Genomic DNA, 20,837 nt, shown 5'->3' on the forward strand with positions numbered 1-20,837 from the left:
TTGCCCTCCATAGTACATGGTTTCCCCATCTTACAGCTGCCCAGGCTCAACTTTTGGGGCCCTATTTCTACCCACACATACATCCGGGAAATTCCTAGTTCTGGAAGGTACCATTTATACATCCTTTCTTCCATCTCCTCCCTCTTTTCCGTGCCCTCGGCCACTCCTAGAGTGTTGGGCCTTGCTGACTTGCCTTTGCAGTCTGCACATACTCCTCCCTGGGTGCCCTGCCTTTTCTCTTCCAGCCTCTTCCATCTCTTGACCAGCTAAGCTTCCTAAAGCTCAGATCTGCCCCTTCACCTTCAGTGGCTCCCTAGTGCCTCTGAGTCAGTTATGAGCTCCTCAGCCTCAGCATGGGGGCCTTCTACATTATGACTTTCCTGATCTTATTTTTCCACATCCACAGCCCTCATACTCCAGGAAAACTGGCTTATTTCTTGTTCTCCAAACAAGGGCTCTCCTTATTCGGGTCGTTGCTCGAACTACTCCTGCTCCCTGGGAGGACCCAACCCCAGCCCTCCTTTCTGTCTGTAGAATCCTACCAATCATCCACACCTATTCTAAATGCCATTTTCTCTAGAGAGACTAGCCTAATTCCCTTGATCTCCCGTGTTTGCTCCCTCTTTCACATCCTTAGAGCCTTTTATCTGTAACTCTCTTATAAGCTGGGACAAAAACCACTGTTCTCTCTTGACACTGTCCATCTGTATGACATTCTGCTGTCTGTCCTCTCAGCCAGGTGGTTCTTCACAAGGCTCTACCCACATGGCATTTTTAGAAACTGAATTTGTTTTGGTTCCATTTTAGGAAGCGGCACTTATATGATGCTTATGCCTTCAATCATAAGATTGACCCTCACTTCAAACAGAGAATTACCAATGCAGCAGTGGCTGGGCCTTCCTGGGTCCCGCTTCTGTGAACACTTTTGAATTTAGCAGCATTTTTTGTGACTTCCTGAGCTAAACATAGCTACAAGCGAAACCTGGCTGCTTTGCATGTGCTTGGGGGCCTTCCAGCCAGGTGGTTCTTCTAGAACACTCCAGCTAGCTTCATCCCTGTAAAACTCACCTCTCCCTCACCACACAAGAGAGGCCAGGCAGGTGTGTAAAAGGGAATCCAGTCCAAATGGGGACTCTCCATGTACTCATGAGGCCCACAGCTTTCTGCCTGGGGGGTAGAACTCAGCAAGCCCATTGGGTGAAAAATGGGCCATACAGTGCCTACTTCAGAGCCACCACAAGTCTGGGCAGGAACCGAAGGAGGATGTGAAATGTGGAAGCTGAGACGCTGAGGAGAAAATTGAGAGCTGACTGGACAGTGGCTCCCAGGGGACAGGGGTGAGGTGCCCCTGCTGAGGGGTGGCCAGCATGGCTGCTGGCTGCTGCTGGGCCCCATTCCATGCACAATGCAAGGGAAGACTATATGGGAAACATTTCCCACTGCTGAAACTCATGAAGGTGGAGGATCTTAGCACCCAGAGGCAGAGAGAGAGAGAGAGAGATACACTGGGAACTGAAATCTGTTATCATTCTGCTGCTCTATGGGCCGAACAATGAATCGGAGGGCTTTCAAGGGGCCCCCACCCCAGCCCATCCCAAGGCAGGGCAGTAGGAAGTAATGGCTGAGGGTGAGGCGTGGCTGAAGAATGTGTTCTCCAATCTACCCCCAGCAACCCATGACTTTGATCCAACATGTGTGGGCCAAACCACAGTCATCAGCAGGCCAGCTGGCTGGGGACACCTGTTCTGGTCCAGCTCTCTCCTGTCACAGACGGAGGCCCAGAGGGGTTAAGAGGTATCTGAGGTTGCACAGCCAGTTTTGGGGGGAGATGGAGACTCAAGTCCAAGCCTCTTGGTAGCCAGGCCGTGACTCTTTCCATTTAACCCCTCCACCTCTCGGGTTGAGGCAAGATTGAGAATACTTGGAGGCTTTTATCAAGACAGAAGAAAATGAGTTCCCTGTGCGTCTGCAAACACAGGCAAGAGAAGCAAAGGGAATATAAATGGCTCCTGTAGATGTTCACATGGAAATCTGCCAATATGACCTAAAGGACCAGTGGAAGTTCAGGGAAAAGTTCAATCCAGGGTTGAGAAAACAATACAGTTAATTTTTTCAAAACACTCAGCAGAGTTGAGAAACAGTGTATTCCAAAACAAATAAAATCTGTTGACTGAGTAACATATTTTTTATTCATTTCATTGTTTTTGACCTTACTGTTAACTCAAGGCTTTTTAAAACAAAAAACAAAGCTGTTATTGTTCAAAATGCAGTTTCTAAGAGAGTAAAAATTAGTCTTTTTGTTTGTTGGTTTGTTTTAATGCCCTAAGCCAGAGCCTTCTCTAACCTTGGATCAGGGTCTCCCCAGTCTATTTGTGAACTATTTTTTCAGGGAATAGTTTTCTATGTGGCTCTAGAAAGGTAAGCAATCCCTGAGCGAGGCTTCGCCTATCTGGAGGTGGGGGTTGGTCCCAGGTCTGTGGAATGGCTCAGAGGCAGGACCCCCCTCCCGTCTGTCAGGAGCAAAGAAGCCATCCCTGGTAAGCTCGGCCAGGCACCTGGTCACTCTCAGCAAGTAAGTCCTGATACCATGAAACAACTGTGGGGCCTGTAACAGCCTGGGAGCCCAGAGCCTTTGGTCTCTGCAGCAAGAGTACCTGCGAGACCCTGAAGTCCTGCGGGTCCTGACGCTAAGAAAGAGATTTCTGCCTTCATGATGAAGTGGACACTTCAGTGGGCTTGGAGGGAGCCTACCAGATCCAAAGATGCCTCGTTCCTTCGTCCACCCTGAAGAAAGTGGCTATTGCAGGAAGGCCTGGCCAGTCGTAGCCCCCCAACAACCCACTTGTAAGCTGCTGGGGTGCGTCTAGAGCTGAAATGCCTTTCCAGGGAGCCTCGCCCACCGACACTGGACTTCTCTTAATGTACATTCTGCTCTTGTGTCCTAGCTTGGTTGGTGCAAACACTCTGGGGGTATCAAAACACCCTTACCTGAGCCACGCTCATCTTCCCCAGGTTCCTTCTCATCTGTGACCCCCATCTTACACCCATCCCCCACTGCAGCCCTCTCTGCCTCCATCTCTTGCTGCTTCCTCCTCCCCTGTTCTCGTTCCCTGACTTAGGAGGAGTGTGGACCTTTCTGATCCCTTGCCAATCTGGCCATCTTTATGCCTCTTCTCTGCTTCTCCATTCCTGACCCACCAAACCTGAATCCCTAACCAAACCTCCACCCTCCATCCTCAACCAAACCTGAAAGTCAACACCCTTCCATGAGACACCCTGAATCTTGCCCCTCCCTCCTTTGAAGCTCTTTCTCGACTGATGCCCACCATCAGTACCCCTCCTCATGTGTTCTGTTCATTCCCTTTCCTTCTCTGGGGGGTATGCTGGGGAAATGGCAGTGATGCCCAACACGGCCTTTCTGCAAATCCCGGGTCACCACCCATTCGTGGATTGCAACCCACATTAAAAAGAGAAAAAGAAATACAATAGAATATATTGGAGTGCATCACCCATGGTAAGAGTAAGTATTGTTTCATTTATAGTTTCAGTGTGTGTTTGTTTCAAGTCTCAACATAAAAGATATTTCTTACTGTGGGTTGCAGCCTAAACTGGTTTAAAAGTCCCTTATCTACCAAAGAACCAACCCTAAGGCTGAAGACACATTATTCAAAGTGAAGAGAGTGAGAAGCAGTTAAAGAAATTTGCATCATGGAGGCTCAAAGGACCCTTCTAAGGGCTGCAGGAGGACGCCCATCCTCCTGACTGGTGGCCTAGAAACTGCCACATTCACACTCAGCACTCTGACTCAAATTTGCATATAAATCAAAGACTGGGGTTGCCTGGGCGGCTCAGTGGGTTAAGCATCTGCCTTCAGCTCAGGTCATAATCCCGGGGTCCTGGGATCGAGCCCATCATCATCATCATCATCATCAGGCTCCCCGCTCAGCGGGAAGTCTGCTTCTCCCTCTCCCTCTGCCCTTCCCCCTGCTCCTGTGCTCTTTCTCTCTTTCTCTCTCAAATAAATAAATAACATCTTTAAAAAAAAAATCAAAGACTGAAATCTTAATTCATTGTAATCGAGATCAAAAGAAAACTTAAAAGGAAAATGGATTCACCAGAGAAGTTTCCACACAACTTCATCTGCTACTTCTCTGGCCCATAAAAGCAAAGCCCAGAGGACTGTCCCAGGGGAGTGGGGACCAGCCAAAGTTTGGAAATCTACCAGCTTCTTCAGTCGGATCATCAGATGCTTAAAGTACAACAGGACATGAGAGTCTGTCCCACGGACAGGCGGATGTCCCGGGCGCCCTCAGCTGTGGGCAGGCATGGCCCAGCCTGGAGTTACTGGCAGTAAAAGGTGAGCACGTTCTCCTGGTTCCCTCGGATCAGGATGACCGGAGGTCGGAGGTCCTGGGACAGCGTCTCCAACCAGGCCATGTACAGCGAGCTCGGACACTTCCCCTTTCTCCCTATAGGCAAGGTACTGCAAGCAGGAAGAAGCAGCAGATAAACACTTAGCAGGAGCCCTTCCCCACACAGCCCAGCCTGTGATTCGCTTTCTGATCAGAAACTCTGTTTACTGGCTCCTTTAGCGCTCCTTCTTCCTAGCTACCCTAAGAACGACCTACCGCTCTTCTTAAAAGCTTGACTCCAAGAGTACCTTCAGCCACAAAGCTGGTGTAAACAGAGCCACAGCCTGTAAGACTCACATGATCTGGTCTCCACCAACATCCACAACCTCACCTCCTTCTACCCTCGGCCTCGCTTACAACCCTACAGCCATAATGGCTTTCTTCCATTCCTGAAAAAAAATGGCAAGCTGCTCCTGCCCCAGGGCCTTTCCATGTGAAGCTCTCCCCACCCAAAATGTAGTGCCTCCCACCTTCCACCTGGTTGGCTCCTTCAGATCACCCAGGCCTTGGTTCACCTGCACCTCCTTCTAGGATCACCCCCTTCCAGAACAAGCTTGCTGTCTCTCTTTATCATAGCACCCTATTTCATTGTCTTCACAGCGCTTCCCATTCTCCAAACCCTCTTTTCATTTGTTTGTTTTTTGTCTGTCTCCCCCAGTCGACTTTATGTTCAGGCTAGGTCTGTCTCGCTCATTATCCTTTCCCTGCGTCTAGCATGCAGTCTGATACAGTGGGGGGGGGTCTCTCCCCCTCGGGCTGCTCGAATCACGACGATGTGATCTGCTCACACGTTTCAGCTAAATGTCCCTGTCCTGCCTTCTACCATGTATGCGAGGCCCTGGGACCAGTACTCCACCCTTGCCCTGAGGGCCCCTTGTCCACACGGCAAAGTCATGCAGATAATGAGGTGCCCTGGGGCCATCATTGAGCCATATCATCACGGCTGTTTCAGGAGGTGACTTTCTCACCATCTTGGGATTCCAAAAATGCTTCAGGATGACCGCAGCTGACCTGCTCTTGACTCCAGGAGAAGGCGGTACGTCCCAGGCCCGGCGGGCGGGACGTGAAGTTGGGGCTGCCCTTTGCAGTCTGTTTTCCTACAGGACATCCCCGGCCACTGTTGCATCTGAACTTGAACACAACCCTGGGGGACGGGGCAGGCCCTGCAGCGCTGGCCTTCTTCCCGGCCGAGGCCACCGGGCAGAAAGGAAGGCGCTGAGCGACTCTGGCTGCAGGGCCGGGGCTCTGGGCGCAGGGCAGCTTGGGAGCAGCGTTGCCCCTCCTTGGCCATGTGGCTCACGTGGCTTTGGCAGGTGGCTCGCTGCCTTGAGCCGCTGTTTTCTCTTCCCTGAGGTGAGGACACACACACCTCCCTCAGAGGCTGTTAGCGAGCTCCAAAGAGGTCAGAGCCTACAAAGGGCGCCCGCAGTGCCCGGCACCTGGCAAGCACCTCCTCGTGCAAAAAGCTATTGTCACACTTACTGCGATTTAGCAGCAGCAAGCGACAAGCTGGTGAGCAGCTTGTGGGATTCTCCCACCCCAGATGCTTCTGCTCACAGCGACCCTCACTGAGAAGGCTGACAGGGGGCCCTGGACACCTGTCCCTTGCTTAAAATTCTATCCTCGAAGCCTCCCTTGGGACCACCTCCACCCTCCTCTAGAAAGCAAGGGCGCCTGGGTGGGGCACCTGGGTGGCGCAGTCGGTTGAGCATCTCACTCTTGGTTTTGGCTCAGGTCATGATCTCAGGGTCATGGGATCAAGCCCCACGTCGGGCTCCACGCTCAGCATGGAGTTTGCTTCTCCCTCTCCTGCTCCTCCCCCTGCTCTCTCTCTTTCTAAAATAAATAAAAATATTTTTAAGAAAAGAAAAGCAAGGTCCCCGGGACGGGGAAAGGTTGCAGGAACAGGGCTATTTCATGAAGCTCGCGTTGCCTTAGTTAGAACATGTTTGTGTCTGGTGACTCTTAAGGAGAAAGGGAAATGGAAAGATCAAAACGAAACTTTCCTGATTTCACAGTGGGGCTGAAGTTTTGGTTATGTCATCGACAAAACTCTCCGGGAACTCCTACGTCATTCTCTGGCACTGAGTTCAGAAATTTCAAAGGCTGCGAGGGGGCTGGTGGCTGCATTCTCGAGGGGACACCTGTCACTCCTGCCCTGGCCTTTCAAGCTTCAGCGTCATGTCCCCTTCCCCAGCAGAGCCTGTCCACCTGTCCACCCATCCACCCGTCCGAGGGACAGGCTCCCTTTGCACTCTGCCCCAGCACCAGCCAACGACCCCCAACTCCTGCTCCCAGGATATATGCACTGGCAGCCACAGATCTTCAGAAATAGAGCCGCTCCAGAACAGAGGAACTTTTTGTTCAGATTTGCATCTCTTGGCCACAAAGAAAGGCAGGCTTGGCTCTAACCTGGATCCAAGGCTTCAAAACCGAATCCTCACTTCACAGCTGTGGGATCCCGGGCAAGTTGCCTGACTTCTCTGAGACTCAGTTTCCCTCTTTCCAACGTGTGTGTATTGTGGGGGAGACGGGGGTAAAACAGAACCACTGCACAGAGTTTTGAAAATTACTAAGACCCCATGCCTCCAGTGTGGCTCAATCAATAAAATGCGATGTTGATTATTATTATTTCAATTATTATTTGCTTTTGAGGAGGGTGTCTTTATAGGAAAAGAGAGGGCTCGAGTCCCAAAAGGGAGACCGGAAATAGGTTGCTTGTCTAGGCAAAGGTTGTTGGGCCGGTTTATTATCTTATAAGGCTGGTTTATCAGCTGCGAGGGTGAAGCTGAACTCAAACATAGGCCATTAATCAGATAAACTGCTGTTGGGTAGACAGCAAACAACCAAATTCTGCCCCAAACCTGCTCTAGAAAATGGTCTGAGTATGCTCTTCAAAATGCTGGAAAGTGTAATTTTATCTTTCCTCCTGAGGCAGGGGAGGATTTTTTTCTTCCTCAGAAATTACTTCTTCCTCACCTTCCACCTCCTGGTTGGGGTGAAGGACAACCTTGGAAATAATTAGGTTTAACCCTTCTCTATTATCAGGGAGACTGAGATGCAGAGAAGTAGGAGTACTTGCCCAAGGCTGCACAGTGAGCGGAGACAAAGCACAAACCTGCTTCTCTGAACGGGGCTGGCCCTCATGAAGAGGTGGCTTGGCACATCCGGGGCACCAACCCAAGGAAACGTCTGGGGAGTCGTCCCGGGATGAAACCACTGTCTTGCACTCTGACCCGGTCCACAACCTAGGCCAATCTTGCCCTAGGTTGCTGGGTGTTGGCCAGAGGCTTGCAGAGAAATGCAGCCCTTTCTCTTTCCACAGTTCCCGCATCAAGGAAACACAAAGCACTTCTTTGTACCAAAAAAATGCTCTCCCTAAGAGCCCCGGGGAGCAGAGCCGGCTTCCTGGGCGTGCAAGCTGTGCAGTCACATGCTCCCCGCCCCCCCCAACACTTAGAAGGGTCCCATGCTGGGTTCCATCCTCCGCTGCTGCCTTCTTGCCATTCTTGATAATTTTTGAAGAAGGGGCCCCACTTTTTCATTTGGCACTGGGGTCCCTCAGTGGTGTGCTTGATCCTGGTTTCGGGGCACGAGAAAACAGGTTCTGCCGGCTTCTGGGCCACCCTCAGGAGTTCCCAGGTGGCTAGCCCTCAGGAAAGCCAGGCCAGTTGCAGGCCTTGCCAAGTACGCCCGTTCCCTCCGAGCTAGGCTTCCTCTGGGAGAGGGGAGTCAGCGGGCCGGGCTGCCCGTGTTCTCCCTCCGGGCCTCCGGGACCCTCTCTGCCACCGCCACCCGCGCCCTCACCTTCCACCTCCTCGGCTTCGGCCCCTGCCCATGAGAAGGGGCTCAGAGCGGGCCACAGGCGGCCGCAGCCGAGGGCCCATGAGGCACGGAGCCCGGCGCAGCGAGCTTCTGTTCCTGCTGTTGCCCAGGCTTGGCACCCACCGCAGCCGGGGGTGGCCCCTGGCCAAAGAGGCCTGCGTGGTTCCCAAACAACCAGGAAACGCTTTTCTTCTGGAATGAGCGGGGTCGTCTTTGCCAAGCTGAGTTTGGCAGGGAAAGGTGGCGACCAAGGGCAAACGGTGGGGAGGGGAGCCGGCGAGGCCGGAGACAGGTGAGGTCCTGGACCTCTGCCAACTGGCGCTCAGGTGAGGGGAGCCGAGCGGGGGCAGGCCCAGCCACGTGCCAACAAGCCACCTGGGCGGCGTTCCCTGGAGCTTTGGGCCCTTCTGCCTCACAGGGGAGGGCTCGGGCCCTCAGCCGGCGCGCACCTCCTGAGCCCCTTCCCAGAGCGGACATCCTGGGCCTCGGGGACGGCCTTCCCCTCCCAGCGGCGGCTACTTACATGACCACCAGGGCGGCGTCCCGGGAGGAATCCTGCAGAATCTCATTCAGCCTCACCTGCCGGAGGGACTGGAGCAAGGAGAAGCCGCGGGGTCACTGCCCACATCCTCAAGAGTGGTCCCCGACAAGCCCAGACCAGATGCACGAATTCTTCCCCCTCAAGTATTACAGACTCCTTCCTCCGAGACGGAAGGGGACACTCAGGGTAACAGAGTGCCAAGTCCACCTCCTTGGGAAACCCTCCTTGGCTTTTCTTTGCCAGACCTTATTTCCATGACTGGGGGTGGAGGGTGGGGCTAGCTGGGAGAGAGAGCACATTCCGCGGTGTGGGGTGAGCTGGGTCCACATCTCAGCCCTGAGAACTCACAGCAGAGAGGACCCGAGCAAAGCACGTGGCCTCCCCGAGCTTCACTGTCTTCACTGTAAAATGGGTACGATAATCCCATTATCGTATGGGGGGATGTGGGCAGCACTGAGGGAGATAACCCACGCAAAAACACGCGGATGTCGAGGGCTCGGCACTTGGAAGGCACTTGATAAGGAAGACTCAGAGCAGAGGCGGAACGTACCACCTCCCCCTCCATGACAGGCCAGGCCAGACCCTTCTTTGGACACTACACTTTATCCAGCATTTTCCAAGGAGCTGTGAGCCCTCTGGGGCAGGGTCTCAGGGCTGACAGATCAGAATTCCCTAAAGCTTATGTAAGATTGGGTTGTGGGGGAGACTCCCTCCCACCCCAAGGCCTGTCTCCAGATTGTTCAGACATGATTGACACTCAGAGTCTGATTGTGGGAGGACCCCCCATTTGAGAGAATGGAAAACGTCAGGGAAGTGAGTTCACTGAGATCACAGACTCCAGACCCTACACTGGTGACATTGTGGGGAGAATAATTCTTCATCGTGGGAACTGTCCTGTGAGTTGTAGGATGTTCAATAGCGTCCCAGGCTTCTACTCACTAAGTGACAGTAGCAATCCCACTCGCCAGTGGCAAACGGACCCATTGTCCAATGTCCTCTGAGGGCAAAGTGGGGGTGGGGGATCACTGACCTGGAGCACAGGGAGCAGAACTGCTCACCCCATCTTAAAGTGGCCATGGCGGCCACTACCCTCCTTTAGGCCTTGAAGAATCTAGAAGATGCTATCTGGGCAGGAGTGGCCATGATTTTGGGCTACATGTAGGGGGGCGCCCGCAGGCTAAGGGGAACCATCAAGCAGCTTTGTTGGCCCACAGTGCAAGTTCTACCTTGACCTTCGCCAACTGTGCCGTGAAGCCCTTCCACCAGGGATAGAGGGGAAGAGGGGGAGCCTCCACCAGTCCATCGCCACAGCGGGGTGTGACTCATGCCAAGAACGGCTCTGAGTTCCACAGCTCATTTACCCAGCATCTGTGGCTTGAGGATAGCTCAGAGGCCGGGGCATGGTGGAGGGGGATGGTCAAGGGGAGGGGGTTAAGGAAGCTCAGGACAGATGGGGCACGTGGCCCTGACCCAGAGGAGCGCCTTGACCCACACCCCACCCCAGCCAGGCCCTTCTCTCTTGGGTACCTTGACTCTGTTCTTGTTAATCTCCTCATCTGAGATCTTCCAGGGGCAGTCCCGCCTCATCTCTGTGACAGTGGCCTCGTCTTTGAAGCCGTCATTCAGGCGGAAGGGCGCAATCATGTCCTCAAACCGCTTGGTGCTTGGGGCAGAGAGAGCAGGTGAGACAGCCCAGTCTCCAGGAGAACCAGGGGAGGCGGAGACGGGCGCCACAGGGACATGCTTTTCAGGTTGAACGCATTCCGCCGCTGTGGTTTACATCAAAGCGGCTTCCATGTAGAAATCAGCACTGACCCGTTGGGTCTGGCATTCCACTGAACTTCTGTAAGTTGTCCACAACGCCTGGCCTGAGACCCACCTCCACCCACCCGACCATTCCCTGGGTGGTTCCTGAGCACTAACGATCCTGCGCCAGGCTCTGTGCTACACACCTGAACAAAAAACCCTACAATGTCCTCTATCTACGGAGCTCACCATCTGCTGGGCAATAAACAGGCAAATCTAGATCACGAGCTTTATGAAGAAAGCACAGACCGAGTACCAGGACTGGAAATATTTGGGGCAGGGAAGGCCTCCCTGAAGCTGAAGGATGGCTGTCCTTCTGAAGCCAGCTCTTCACAGGCCAGGGGGTGCTGGAGCACACAGAGCTGAAGGTGCAAAGGCCCTGAGGCAGAAGCGTCTTCGGTCTCTTTGAGGAGCAGCAAAGGAGCCAGTATGGCTAGAGCAAGGCGAGGACAGAGGAAAGCGGGGTGAGGTGAGGACACACGAGTGCGAGAGCCTAGACCACGCAGGCCTTCGCTATTTGCCCTGAGTGAGCTGGGGAGCTGCTGGAGGCTGTTCTGTATGACTTGACTTACAGGATTAAAAATAGAAATTCAGACTGGTCAGCCCTCAGATGAAGCCCCCTGCAGCCACATGGATGGAGGAGCTCACACTGGGGACAGAGTCAAGAGAAAAAGGTCCAGGGCCGAATCCCAAAGATGCTGGCAAGTGTCGCTCAGAAAAAGGAGGACTAACCAGCAACCAGAACCAAAAGAAGGGTCGCTGAGGTAGGAGGAATCCTGTGGAGGCTGAAGCCTCCGAAGCCAAAGGAAGAACTGTCTCAAGAGGGAAACTGTGGGATGCAGCGGAGAGGCAGAGGAAGATGAGCCCAGAAAGGGGTTCCGTGGGTGAGGCGGAGGCCCGTGCTGACACTGGCGAGGGGCATCTCCGTGAGGAAGTGGCTGCAAAGAGTGTCGATCTCTTTGGAGAAGTCTGGCTGAGCGAGGGAGGAGAGAGCGCGCCGGAAGTGAAGGCAGAGAAGGGCCAAGGCTGGGTTTTTTTTTTGTTTTTTGTTTTTTTTAAGATTTTATTTATTTATTTTTTAGAAAGCGAGCGAGAGAGAAACAGCATGAGAGGGGAGAGGGTCAGAGGGAGAAGCAGGCTCCCCGCCGAGCCGGGAGCCCGATGTGGGACTCGATCCCAGGACCCTGGGATCGTGACCTGAGCCGAAGGCAGACCCTTAATGACTGAGCCACCCAGGTGCCCCAAAACTTTTTTTTTAAGATTTTATTTTAGAGAGGGCGCCTGGGTGGCTCAGTTGGTTAAGCGACTGCCTTCGGCTCAGGTCATGATCCTGGAGTCCCGGGATCGAGTCCCGCATCGGGCTCCCTGCTCGGCAGGGAGTCTGCTTCTCCCTCTGACCCTCCTCCCCCTCATGCTCTCTGTCTCAAATAAATAAATAAAATCTTTAAAAAAAAAAAAGATTTTATTTTAGAGAGCAAGAAAGCACGAGCAGGGGGAGGGGCAGAGGGAGAAGCAGACTCCCTGCCGAGCAGGGAGCCCGATGCGGGACTCGATCCCAGGACCTTGGGATCATGACCTGAGCCGAAGGCAGACGCTTAACCATCTGAGCCACCCAGGCGCCCAAGGCTGGGGTTTTAAAGATCAGGGCTGCCACATGGGGTCTGTGGGCCTGCTCTCAAGCTCCTCCCACGGGGAAGGATGCCCAGATGTCTTAAGTCGTTGCTCCTCCACCAACAGAAACAGCCCAGCTGCATTCTCTCGTGCTTTCTGGCGCGTCTCTGCCACGCTCCTCCCGTGGCTCTGGATTCCTCCCGCCTGCACTGGGGTCGGCGTAATCCCCAGCGGCCTGGGGCTCTGATTTACTCCTCTCTGCCCTGGCACATGGTAGGAGCCGATGTGTCTGTCACTGCGGACCAGGTCCTGCCCTCTCCAGGCAATGGGGAATATAAGGGAGAGGTAAGAGGTCAGGACGGACCTGACTTTACTGAGGAGAGGGAGGGCTGGGAAACCTCATGTACATGGATTTACAGAAAGCAAGCCCGATTATAAATGTCTTAGTTTCAGACTAGGGAATTGAATCATTGAGCAGGTGAGTCATCATCCCTTCGGACCGCCATTGAGCGTAGCTCCAAGTTCACATGGGGATTTGCTTAAAGTCCGTGAGCCTGCTGGTGCATGGGGGCAGGAGGAGAGTTATGGCCCAGACCCGTCAACGTTTTCCCCACTCCCAGCACCGGTGTGTTCATGGAAATAACATCAGGGGCTGTGGCTGCCATGCTTCTGCCTCAGGGCCTTTGCACCTTCGGTTCTGTTTGCTCCAGTATCCCTCAGCCCCGTGGAAGGGACGTGCCTCTGTCATGGCCCCTGTCCTCCAGCCATGTGTTTCTGGGCATGTGACTCTGCAAGCCCTGGTCATGGCCAACTGGAGCAAAGGTAGCCAAGAAAGAGGCTTTGCGGTGACCTCTACCTGGGCCCTGCGGGCAGGGCTGAGCTGGGCCAGTTGCAGTTCCTTTTTCAAGAACTTCAGTTAGGCAAGGCTTAGAGAAGGAAGCAAGTCTGTAGTGGAGCCGAGACCTCACGAAAAGGTCAAGCTCTAGAGCTCGGAAGCCATGAGGAGGCAGAAACCATCGATCCAGCATTTACTGAACACTGACTCGGGGCTGGATACTGTGTTAAGCACTTTATACAGACTGTCCTTAAGACAGTGGTTCTCCAAATGAAGTGCCGGGACCAGCCCCTGAGAGCTTGTTAGGAATGCAGGTTCTCAGGCACTACCCCAGACCTACTGATGCAGAATCTTGGGGCGGGGTGGGGCGGGAGGAGCGGGGCTCAGCAAGCTGTGTTTTCATAAGCCCTCCGTGTGATTCTGACACAGGCCGAAGCTTGAGAACCACTGCTTTATGACAACCCTTCAGGGTGCTGGAGAAACTTTAGAAATTTATGAGTAGCAAGCAGTGAGAAGTGTGAAGCCAGAGACCGCCGTCCCCCCGTCCCTCCCTCCAGGTCCGTGGGGTGGGTGGGGGTGGGGTCCCTTGAGGATGAAACACCTGCCTTCCCTCGAGTGGCAGAACAGCCGAGACTTGCACCAGCTTGAAAACACTTGCACAAATGTGAACATTCCCTGTCCTCCAGCCCAGGTGTGTTTCTGGCAAAGACCAGAGCTCTGATATGCAAAGAAAGAAACCCTGACAGGGAAGATAAAGGGCTGCAAAATCCTCACCTTCCTCCTTCCTCCCCTGAGCCCTGTCCAGGTGGCTAACGGCGCCCCTGCCCGAGGCGCACCAGACACAGGGCTGTGCGGGGCACACAGCGGGCCCTTCTGCCTGGGAAGTAAGTCAACACAGAGAACTTACTGCTCAGCCCGCGGCTTCTGGTTGATGTCAGGAAGGACATGAACTTCGTGGAATCCCAGTCGGAACTTGCTCAACAGGGAAATGATCCTGGAAGATGGAGATTTTTTAAATGCGTATTCTTCCATTCAGTGAATTTGTACTGAGTGTCTACAGAAGACGCAGCAGTGAATACAACAGATCACACCCTGGCCTCAGGGAGTTTACGTTCTCACCTGGGCAGGGGCGGACAAGAGATGAATATTGATAAAGTAGGTCAGAGGATGAAAAGCGATAAGGAAAAGTGATTGAGCAGTATTTCCCCAAGTACCCGGTGGCCATCTCTGGACTAGCACACCTTACATTTTAATGTCTATACATCTTCCAGGGACCTTGGTACAATACAGAGTCTGATTCATCTGGTCGGGGGTGGGGCCTGGGATTCTGCATTCTGACAAGCTCCCAGGTGATGCGATGCCGCTGATCCACAGAGAACACTTTGAGGAGCAAGGGTCTAAGGGATGGAAGGTAAACCACAGGAAATTGCAGGGTGGGCTGCAGAAACAGAGATGACACCCATGAACGAAGTATAGAACCGATAGGAGCGAGTCATGTGGCACTGACTTTGCATGTAACGGGAGGAGACGCCATCTGTGGTTGGTGGCAGTCAGGGAAGGCTTCACAGAGGAGGTGGCAATCTAGCTGGATAGCGCATGGTGTGCAAGATTATGACAGGCCAAAGGGGGTGAGGTGGGGGTGTCCACAGTGGAATCAGCCAAGGAGACTTCTAAATAATGCACCTGCCTTGGCTCTAGCCAAGTACATGGGGATACCCCAGAACAAGTTGGCAGGGTTTGAGTGCATGGGGGTGGGAAGTCCAAATGAGTGAGGGCATGGGGGTGCAGGAGGTGGGGCGGGAGCAGTGAGTGGCTGGCTGGGTGGGGTGCAGGGGCCAGGGATAAACCTTAAGGACCAGGCCACGGCCCAGCCATCAAGCCGCTGCTGGTCCCCGAACTTGGGAGGGAAATTAGGAAAGCAGAGCTGTGAGCAGATGTGCTGGTATGCAGCATGGGGGTGGCAGGCCTGGGCAGGGCCCCGGCCAGAGGCAGCACCAGCCTGGCCTCAGGGTCACAAGGAGGCCAGAGGGCTTGGCCTGGCTGAAGGACAGCTGGGAGGCAGAGGACATTCCACAACCTTCACGTGCCGGACAACCCGTGAGCCCATGGTGCCATGGCCTTGAGCTCCACTAAACCTGCTGAGCCCGGGGCTTGCATTCGGGGCTGCAACAGAAAGCTGAGCCGGCAAAGCGGCCTCCCTGACTTCTTTATCTTCTGGAGATCACAGCGAGGCCAGACGCTGATTTCCTCGGCACTGCTGAGAAGGGCCTTCTGGGGCAGAGGTTCTCAGCAGGGGTGAGGACCAGGAGATGGGATTGCTGGTCGCCTTTAACTCACACGGGGGGTGACTGAGAAGGGGTCATGGGGACACAGTCCCCAGGTTCCTGACCTTGGGGCATCAGGGTGGGACTGTTGCCAAGAGCACCAGAGGCCGGGCAGAGTTTCTTCTCTTTGGCTAATGTATCGCACAACCTTGAGCAAGCCACCCGTTGTTTCTACCCAGCCACCCCCTCTAATGGTCTTCCATCCCACAACCTTCCACCTCACAAGGCCATTGCCCAACTCTAGGCACACCTGTCTACCTGCCTTGACCATTTACTTCCTTTTCAGCTTAAATCAACTCACATTCTTCCTTAGCCACATCTTGAAATTTCCTACGGCAATTTTCAACAGAAAACCAGCATCTCTTGCCAGAAAGCAGCGATCAATAAAACCCAAGTAAATAAACAAACGTGACTAAATTCTGGCTGGTTGAACTAAATTCTGCTGTTGCCCGCCAAGCTCCTCGGCCAGGCCTGTCCTCTCTGGCGGAGACAGACTAGCATGGGTTCCCGAGCAGAGAGCCCTTCTCCTGCGGAATGAGCCGCACGGTTGGAAGAGAATCAAAAGTCACTTCTCGGGGCGCCTGGGTGGCTCAGTCGTTAAGCGTCTGCCTTCAGCTCAGGTCATGATCCCAGGGTCCTGGGATCGAGCCCAGCATCGGGCTCCCTGCTCAGCGGGAAGCCTGCTTCTCCCTCTCCCACTCCGCCTGCTTGTGTTCCCTCTCTTGCTGTGTCTCTCTCTGTCAAATAAATAAAATCTTTGAAAAAAAAAAGTCACTTTTCACCAAGAAATCCAGTGGGATTTGCTGCCCCAACTCCTGGCCAATAATGTCACCTCTTGTCTCACCAGGGACAGCATCCTAAGCTTGGGGGTGGTTGCCCTGAAGGATCCTCAGCCCCACCTCATTTCTCAGCAGGAAGGGCCTTCTCCGTCCTTCACTTCACACAGGTTTCTCCTTGAGCAGATTTGTGGCTTTAAAACGTAACACTCCTCCCCGCCATGGCTGGAACTAGGGCGTCTGCGTCTTATTAAAGGGGGCATGGGAGAGCAAAACAACTTCCAAAATGGACAGAAACCTGCTCCTGCCCAGAGCTCCCTCCCCACTGCTGTGACCTGGAGAGAGCTGAGGCCACCTGGGGGGGGGGGCGCAGGTGGGGGAGAGCAAGAGGGGGCACCCTGGGCAGAGCTGGGATGGCGCTGGTCTTGCGCGACCCCCCACCAGCGCTCCCCACTTACGCCTTCCTCTCCTGGTCCATCCTGTTGATCTGGCCCCCCACGAACACGCGGATCCTGCATTTGCTCCATCTCTTCTTGCGGCCAAGAAGATAGGGGATGAGGAGGGTGAGGCCTGGCAAGGAGAGTCCACGTAAATCAAGGGGAAGCTGCTCTCAGGATAGAGCACCCTCTGGGTTCCTGCCCCATCTGCCACTGGCACGCCTCTTCCTCTCTTTGGACCTCAGTTTACCCAACTATGTAATGAGGGTGTTAGACTAAACCAAGGTGGCGCACGGGGCTCTCTGGGCTAGGGTTCATGTGGCCTGCATGATGTTTTTAAATCCGTGAGCTGGCATTTAATAATTGGGGGATTTTCACATGAAAATCTGGATTGCTGGCTGGGGCACCTGAGGGGCTCAGTCTGTTAAGGGTCTGCCTTCGGCTCAGGTCATGATCCCAGGGTCCTGGGATCAAGCCCCGCATCGGGCTCCCTGCTCAGTGGGGAGCCTGCTTCTCCCTCTCCCTCTGCCTCTGCTTGTGTTCCCTCTCTCGCTGTGTCTCTCTCTGTCAAATAAATAAATAAAATCTTAAAAAAAAAAAAATCTGGATTGCTGGCATTTTTTTTTGAAGATTAAAGATTTGACCAGTAGGTGGGAACCCTCATCCCTCCTTGTCATCTCTCCACATGAGGCCAAAGACCAGCTGTCACTTACCACTGTGCAACCCTGGACCAATTGACCAGTTACTTCATGGCTCTGTGCCTCAGTTTCCTTCTTTGTAAAGGGGTCTCATAATAGTTCCTGCCTAGGGATTGCACTTAGTGTCAAGCGTGTCGTAAGTGTTCAGTCTACAGAGGATACGTGCTCCTGGAGCAGAAGCTTTTTCTGTCTAGGCTGGGCTCCATCAGGGGTGCAACAATAGAGCCGAGAGGCATGTGTCTTAAGAAAAGTGGGAGAGAGGGGCGCCTGGGTGGCTCAGTTGGTTAAGCGACTGCCTTCGGCTCAGGTCATGATCCTGGAGTCCCTGGATCAAGTCCCGCATCGGGCTCCCTGCTCAGTGGGGAGTCTGCTTCTCCCTCTGATCCTCTTCCCTCTCATGTGTTCTCTCTCATTCTCTCTCTCTCAAATAAATAAATTTAAAAAAATCTTTAAAAAAAAAAAAAAGAAAAGTGGGAGAGAGCGTATTTTTTGGGAAGTGAAGAACATTCCTACAGCTTCCCCCATTTATGGCAGGGGCCTGTGACCCCCAAAGGCCCATCTCGTCTGAACGTTCCATCCCACGCTGACCTCAGCTCCTCCGACAAAGTCCCCCATTTTACAGCCAAGATGAGGGGCCCAGCCAGGCTTCCCCAAGCCCAGAGGTTCCTAGTCCCCTTCGCTGGGCTCTGTGGTCCCTGCAGGGGCCTTGTCCAGAGCGGCCAGGAAGGGCAGAGGGAAGGCGGCCCCGGGGAGAGCTGGTGACCGGGGCGGGCACTGACCTCCGTCATCAAAGAGCCAGTAGATGTCGATGCTCTTCTTGCCCTGCTCAGACTGGAAGATGGTGCTGGCCTGCTCCTCCCGCACCAGGGCCTCAGGGTCCACTGTGGGAGCAGAGGGGCTGGTCACCTCAGAGCAGCACATCTTCAAATGCCTGACTCTGTCTGAAAACGGAGCCAGCTGCCCCGTGAGGTGGGCTCGCTGTCACCTGCGCTACGCACACGTGGGGCAGGAAGCACCCTGCTGAGGGTGTGCATGGTGGGCACTGGCCCAGAGCTCCACCGCTGGCTCTTCGGACAGTGAGACCCTGAAACCCGATTCTCAGCCAGGTAGACCAGGAGCCGGGGTCCCGGACGTGCAGTCCCGGCCGTGCCCCTCCCTTATTCCCCTGCCTCCCAGGGCAGCAGTGGGAAGGGACTGGAGGAGAAGCCTACTCCTCTCCTCCCTGCCTGTCACCCCTGAGCCTGGCCAGGGGGCCCTGGGAGGGGTCTCACACATGGGCCCTGGAGCCAGCTGGGCGGGTACCCACAATGCCAGGTGGGTTCCCGAGGAGGACTGCAATGTCGAATACTGCCCAAGCCCATCTGCCCTGGTAACCTTGGGGTTACCCAACCCCAAGGGTCTCGGGCACCTCCTGCCCGTGACCAGGTTTGCTCATGGCCCACCACTCGCTGCCCCACAACGTTGAGAGCATCCTGAGCCTCTGAGTGGGGTGCGGACTGACGTGTGCCTGAGACAGACGGCCTGGCCCCGCTGGTGCTGGTGTCTTTGCCGTCCTCCGCTGGGTCAAACACCGGGTTAACTGCAAGAGAGGGGGCAGCTTTGTTCCCGGGCTCTCCCCAACCTGGGGCACTTCTGGCTTCCTCCTCTCCCAGGCTACCCCTTACACTAGGAAGAAAGTCCTGACTCCTCACCTTCCCCTCATCCGGCCCCTGCCTGCCCTGGACCCGGCCCTTGGCGCTCCAGTGCCCCCCCCCCCCCCCCTGCCCCGGCTTCCTCCTGCCCCTGCATCAGGCCTCATCCAGGTGTCCCCTGAGCCAGGAGCCCTCGCAGCAACCCCCCTTCTCAGCAAATGTCCCCGTCATCGGAGGGGCCTTTCTGACCACGTGCCCTGTGTCCGTGTCACTGTCTGCCATGACTTATGGGTCCCCCGCCTGTCCTGTGGAACCCTGCTTCCCCGGGCTGACTCGGTTTCGTTCCCTGCTGTACCCCCAGCACCGAGCACAGCGTCCGTCAGGAGCACAGTTGCTGGTCTGTGAATACTGGTTGCATCAATATTCCCGCAACAGCTGCCTGCCACTGCCTGCCCAGGGTGACACAGGTCAGCACCAGCGGCCACAGATGTGGCCGCCACACCTCTCAGTCCCCACCCCCCCGGTACCGCCCCCTTTTGTTTTCTATACTATCTAGGATTTCGTTCAGTCCTCCCCACGTGACTAATGCAGAGTCTGCAGATTCCTGTGTGATAAAAGTAAAACACAGCCCTCTCGGTGCCCCACAGAGGGTCTTGGGGACCAAAATGTCCAGGTTCTGTGGTCTTTCTCTGTATTTCCATGTTCTGGTGTCTTTACGTGGGCGTTCTCCTTTCTCCCCTCTTTTCCTTCTTCCTCTCTATTAGATCCTCTTTATCCCATCTGGTTACAAAAACCCTGATAGTGGTTGGGGAGCTCTGAGGTCCAGTCTTGGCTCTGGCCCCAGCTGGAAGTGTGACCTTGAACTTGGCCCGTGTCTTCATTTGGAAACCTGAGGAGCTCTAAGAGGCCATCAACAGCTAATTTTTAGAGCTTTTATTCCTTACTAACGTCCCCGTCTCTTCCCTCCACCACTTAAAAAAAATCGGGTTCTAGAACTTTCTGGGGTCCTGTTCTGATTTTTGACAGGGGCTCCAAGCAGGTGGGTGTGTACTCACTGTGTGCCTGCATCACCTCTGAGACGTTGAGCCCCTCTCGCATCCTCATGACACACACACCATAGTTGAAATCAAAAGCATCACTGGAAAGAGGAGAGGTGGGGTCAGGCTCCTCTCCTTCCCAGCCCCCGGCCCCCAGGAGACCAGATGTCTACAGTGGGCCCTGCCTTCCCACCGTGCCCTTCTTTCTCTCAGGGCCTCAGTCTCCCCACCTGTGTAACATGCAGGTGGGGAGACTCTAGCTCTATGGTCCGTGGCACTAAGGATGCTGCAGACCCTGTACTCGGGGGGAAACCAAGTCAGGCCAGTCTTCAAGACAGGCCCTGTCCTCCTGATATGTTTGGATAATCTGCACAAGCCTGCCAACAGAGGTGAGCATGGGAATTCTCAACCCTATTTTACAGAGGCAAAACTTGAGTTTCAGGGAGTAACTTGCCCATGATCCATGCTAAGGAAATGGCCGGCTGGCTTTAGAATCGAAGAGCTGAGACGGAACACTGAGGGTTGGCACATACAGGAATGGCCTCGCCCAAGATGGCAGCAACAGCTTGCCTGCGGGAACGTCAAGAAGACTCCCACCCGGAAGTATATTCTCTGCCCAGCTGACAGAGGGCCCCAGAGACCACCAGCGGGGCTTGATCTGATGGGCTCAGCATTGCCCCCGTGGGCTCCTGTAGTTACACATCCCTGGGACAGGCACTTCTCAGGGCCCAGCACTTTGAGGTCTTGGAGCACTGGAGCTGGAGAACAGGTATTCCACTACCTGTTGTCATGGTCAGAGGTAGCTGAGATGCCCGGCTCAGAGTCAAGTGGCTGGGTCACAGCAAACCAGGAAGCAGGTCCCAGGCCCCCAACACTCAGTTTCCTTCCTTCCTCCCTCCCTCCC

General features: G+C 54.5%; 1 protein-coding gene across 3 annotated transcripts in view; it reads right to left on the reverse strand.

The window, feature by feature from the left end:
• Positions 1-4,061: 4,061 nt before the first annotated feature.
• The window catches only part of SLC12A3 (solute carrier family 12 member 3), a 37,056-nt gene continuing 20,280 nt past the window's right edge, over positions 4,062-20,837 (reverse strand). For 2 of the 3 annotated variants that reach the window (XM_035025162.1, XM_035025161.1), the window contains exons 19-26: positions 19,952-20,034; positions 18,767-18,844; positions 18,045-18,146; positions 16,589-16,700; positions 13,938-14,024; positions 10,306-10,441; positions 8,761-8,828; positions 4,062-4,483 (exon numbers count right to left, since the gene is read on the reverse strand). In XM_035025162.1, the coding sequence (XP_034881053.1) occupies positions 4,342-4,483; positions 8,761-8,828; positions 10,306-10,441; positions 13,938-14,024; positions 16,589-16,700; positions 18,045-18,146; positions 18,767-18,844; positions 19,952-20,034 (808 nt within the window). In that variant the 3' untranslated portion in view covers positions 4,062-4,341. Of the gene's footprint in view, positions 4,484-8,760; positions 8,829-10,305; positions 10,442-13,937; positions 14,025-16,588; positions 16,701-18,044; positions 18,149-18,766; positions 18,845-19,951; positions 20,035-20,837 lie in introns of all 3 variants that reach the window. The other variant, XM_035025164.1, reaches the window with a different exon arrangement.

This window comes from Mirounga leonina, unplaced genomic scaffold (assembly GCF_011800145.1).
Source record: "Mirounga leonina isolate KUSES-001 unplaced genomic scaffold, KU_Mleo_1.0 Mir_180, whole genome shotgun sequence".
In the NCBI taxonomy this organism is placed as follows: domain Eukaryota; kingdom Metazoa; phylum Chordata; class Mammalia; order Carnivora; family Phocidae; genus Mirounga; species Mirounga leonina.